At 38.2% G+C, this 4,113-nt stretch overlaps 1 protein-coding gene across 1 annotated transcript in view; it reads right to left on the bottom strand.

Annotated features, from left to right (window-relative positions):
- Nucleotides 1-3,414, bottom strand: part of LOC109953224 (extracellular calcium-sensing receptor-like) — an 8,251-nt gene extending 4,837 nt beyond the window's left edge. Inside the window, exons 1-6 of the mRNA XM_020588652.1 lie at nt 3,188-3,414; nt 2,663-2,960; nt 1,719-2,516; nt 1,353-1,580; nt 1,061-1,184; nt 2-241 (exon numbers count right to left, since the gene is read on the bottom strand). Of these exons, the coding sequence (XP_020444308.1) occupies nt 2-241; nt 1,061-1,184; nt 1,353-1,580; nt 1,719-2,516; nt 2,663-2,960; nt 3,188-3,414 (1,915 nt within the window). The remainder of the gene's footprint in view (nt 1; nt 242-1,060; nt 1,185-1,352; nt 1,581-1,718; nt 2,517-2,662; nt 2,961-3,187) is intronic.
- Between the last annotated feature and the right edge of the window lie 699 nt (nt 3,415-4,113).

Here is a 4,113-nt window from a genome sequence, read left to right as displayed (position 1 = left end):
GTCAAGGAGAAGAGCAGCAGGAAGCTCAGCTCAGAGTTGTTGGCCCTGACAATAGGAGTTGTCCTGTGTGTGAAGAAAATGGCTGCCACAACAGCAGTCATGCATGTTCCAAATAAGGCCGCTGCAGTGAGCAGTGTTCCCATAATTTCTTCATATGATAGAAACTCTGCCTCCTTTACACAGGAATCTTTTCTCTCATTGGACCAGGACTCAAGGTGGCATCGCTCACAGGTGATGGAATCTGAAAAATCACATGAAAGCAGATGTAAGACTTGCACAGTCATTTTATTATTCTTATTCTTATTTTTTATCTTTTCTGTGCAAACAAGACAGACACTACATGATTACATAGTAATAAAAAGGTAAACTTGTAACAGGTCCATGGCTTTACACTTATTTGATTTGTAATAGCATCTGAAATTTTAATTGAAGAAAGTACTTTGATCTATCAGTCCATTCTCTATGCTTCTTATACTGAACAGGGTTACTGGGGGGCAGGCCACCAGTCTATCACAGGGCTGACACTTAGAGACAGATAACCACACTCACTCCTATGAGCAACTTAGAGTCACCAATCAACCTAAGCTGCTGATCTTTGGACTGTGGGAAGAAGCCAGAGTACCCGAAAGGAACACACAGGCACAGGGAGAACATGCAATATCTACAACAGAAAGGGACCGGGCCAGCCTGGGATCGAACCTTCTTAGGAAAACACTTTTATTTTGTACTTTTTGACACAGGGACTCATACACATAATATTTAACACTCATGTTGACATATCATGCCAAATTTCTTTTCTTCCATCCACATGGGTGGGGATGGAAGAAAAGGATGGAATAACTGAACACAACACAATCTTCACCATCTTAAGTGGATTATGCCATTTTTCTATAAACAGTGCCGCTGGAATGTTTTGAATAAACAATAGTTGTATATTTTTTCAATCTAGGGCTTTAGCCTTGACATGCACACAGGCTCAAATTTCTTATAATTGCATGTAAACATGACTGAATTTTGTTTTGTGGCACAATGAAGTGCCAAATGTTGAATTTTACTAGACCTGTCATGTTACTTATTTCTCCCTCTGCACATCTGATACAATCATAGCAGCAGACAGGTTTTCCTTTCTGGAGAACCTTCCGAGTTCCTGGGGGACAATTCTCACTGCAAACTGACACAGGCACCTGGATGGACACAATTACTCAGAGAAAAATCTATGACTCTGTAAAGGTTTTATGTTTGCAAACATTTGTTGTTAACTTTTTAAACTGAACATTATTATAAAGTAACAGTAATACACTTAGGATGATTATTATGTGTTTAATAAGTACAGCGATCATGCTGTAATGTACCTCTTTTGAGTTCTGTGTCCAAATAAAATACTGACGTTGCAGACTCAGTTGTTTGTCTGCAGGTAAAGATGCATCGTAAAGACCAACTGTGACAAAGTCCACAATGCCTTTTTCTGTTGGCTGCCAGTTTATAATTTCATACTTTGCTGGTAGGTCTCCTTTCTCATTAAAGAAAACCTCATCTCCTTCCTTGGTTTTGAAATGAATCTTTCTTATGTGCTGTAAAATCTAAGAAGATAAGTATGAATCTCATTAATTATGGCAGAAATTATTGGATCAGTACTATAATGGACTTTTATCTTTTTTGTTTGTTTGCTCTTTTGCAACTAAATGGCCTGAGTAACATTGATTAAATGTTAAACTCACCGTGAGTGGATCCATCTGCACCTTGTAGTTACATGTTTTATTACAACCAAAAATAATATGAAGTGCATGTGCCACAGCATACACTCCTTTATAAATATTGTTATATGTAGGCATGAGTGACATATCAGGGAAGCTGTTTTGCACTCCAGTCAGATCTTCATGTCCAGTACATTCTCTCTGATTCTCTGCTGATGATGAGTTTGACTGTTTGAACTTACAGTTAAATAAAGTCTCCCAGAACTCTGTAAACAATTTGTTACTAGAGGAATTGAATGTCTTCACATCTAATATGAACTCTCTCATGCTGCTAACATGTGCTTTAGGGATGAACAGGCCTATGGCACCATCCAGAATATGATGTGTATCCATTTCTGCAGTTCGGGTATCAATGATCCATCCCTCACTTCCTACCCACTGGTATCCAGTCAAGTTGTGCTGAGACAACGCTTGTAATAGCACAACCATATCTATGGCTAAAACAAAAGCTACAATCACCTTGGAGGTGGAAGCCTTGATAATGTCAATTACATTTTTTATTTTATTTGATGAATCTGTCCTAAAGAAAGACACAGAATACTCCAGACAGATGCCCAACTGCTGTGCAGTTTCTGTGAATGTAGCCATGCCATTATTGCCATAATCATCATTGGTTCTAATTGCTCCAACCCAAGTCCAACCAAAGTGCTTGACCAACTGGGCCAGGGCTCTGCTCTGATAATAGTCACTGGGCACTGTTCTGAGGAAGGATGGGTATTTGGTTTTGTCACTGAGACAAGCACAGGTGGCAAAGGCACTGATCTACAAGAAAAAGAAATGACCTCCCAAGATTAAGGTGTAAGATATGGAACATTCACGCACTCACATTTGTTCTGAGCAACAGCAAAATTGCAAATTTCTTATAACTTTTTAGGAAATATAATTACATATGCATTCATTTCACCCACCAGTGGAAAATGAAAGGGTCCAACGACATCAGCTATAGCCATGCTAGTAGAGGAAGATGACCCTCCCATAATGGCCTGCACTTGTCCAGGTCTGGTACATGGTGCCTTGATGGGTGAAGACACAACTTCATTACCATTAGCCAAGGCCAGTGCAACCTTCACACTTCTGGCAGCAGAGCCACAGGAATCATACATCTTATAGCCCAGAGAGATGCCAGGTAGTAGGTCTGTGCTGTTATTAATCTCCTCAAGGGCAAAAATCATGGCCTGGGCACACTGGAACTGTCTGAAATTCAAACTATGCAGACAGTTTTAAATTGTTGCACTCATATTAGTACTCAAAAGAACAGAATAGTAAATTTAAGTATCTGATGGCATTAATACAACACAATATCCACATGTTTAAAATTAAATGTAATTTTAATTTGAATAGTAAATCTCACAAACATTTTTGACCCACTTGTATCTCTACCCACTTGCTTTTAGGTATTTTAAATAGAAATAGATTTCTCTGCTGTAATTTACCTGGTGCATTCCATTGGTAGGGGTTTGTGTGTGTAGGTATCCTGTCTGACTTTCCAGCTGTGAAAATTGAAGATTCCCCCCAGAATAATGTCTCCATCCTTAGATAGTTCTGGGTTCTCCTGATCCCCTCTTTGTTGGCACACCAGCTCCTCTCCCTGAGAGAAAGACACCACCAACAACAGCTGTAAAAGTGCCCAGCCCCACTCAGGCCACCTCTGTGTGGACATCATAATGTCTGAGAGAACAAAACCACTGGGTGGCATCACATGCACTATAATGAACATGAAAAGCAGCATTGGTATTTATACATTTTGAATTAGCATAAAAAATAAAAACATAACATTGATGTTTCATCTCACTTGACCTGCAAGGTGGGGGGACAGCAGTAACTGAAAAAACAGGCTGAGATTGTAACCAATTTTAAATAAATTTATTAGGTCATCAGAAACAAATAATATGAATATTCAATTATATTGCACATTGTTTCTTGTTTTTAAACTATTAATTTTTACTTTGATTTGAAACTATTACTTAAGTTTTGTGATAGTAGAAAGATCACATTTTTAAATAAATTAATATTTACACTTAAACCTTTGAAAGATAAAGTAGGATGATTGTATATAAAGGCAATAACATTTCCACAACAGTAAAATAATTGGGTTAGCACACTAATTAACTTTTTGCCAGCTGTGTTCAGCACACTGAGCTATAAACATAACATTATCCCCTGTAAAGTTGACATAATGATCTTGTCAGGAAACAGTGCCTTATTGTTTAGTTCACTTCTTCATGATTTCTGACGTTTCCCACAAAATATGTGGTTGTTTAGTTTTTGGTCAAGCAGTTATTGTAATGAAATTTACAGTGGAATTGCAACTTTCTGTAGATAGCATTGGTGCCGAAGACACTGGAAACATGGCTTGGAG

Source organism: Monopterus albus, unplaced genomic scaffold (assembly GCF_001952655.1).
Source record: "Monopterus albus unplaced genomic scaffold, M_albus_1.0 scaffold584.1, whole genome shotgun sequence".
In the NCBI taxonomy this organism is placed as follows: domain Eukaryota; kingdom Metazoa; phylum Chordata; class Actinopteri; order Synbranchiformes; family Synbranchidae; genus Monopterus; species Monopterus albus.
The sequence above is the reverse complement of the archived record's forward strand: the minus strand, read 5'-3'. Positions and strand labels throughout refer to the sequence as shown.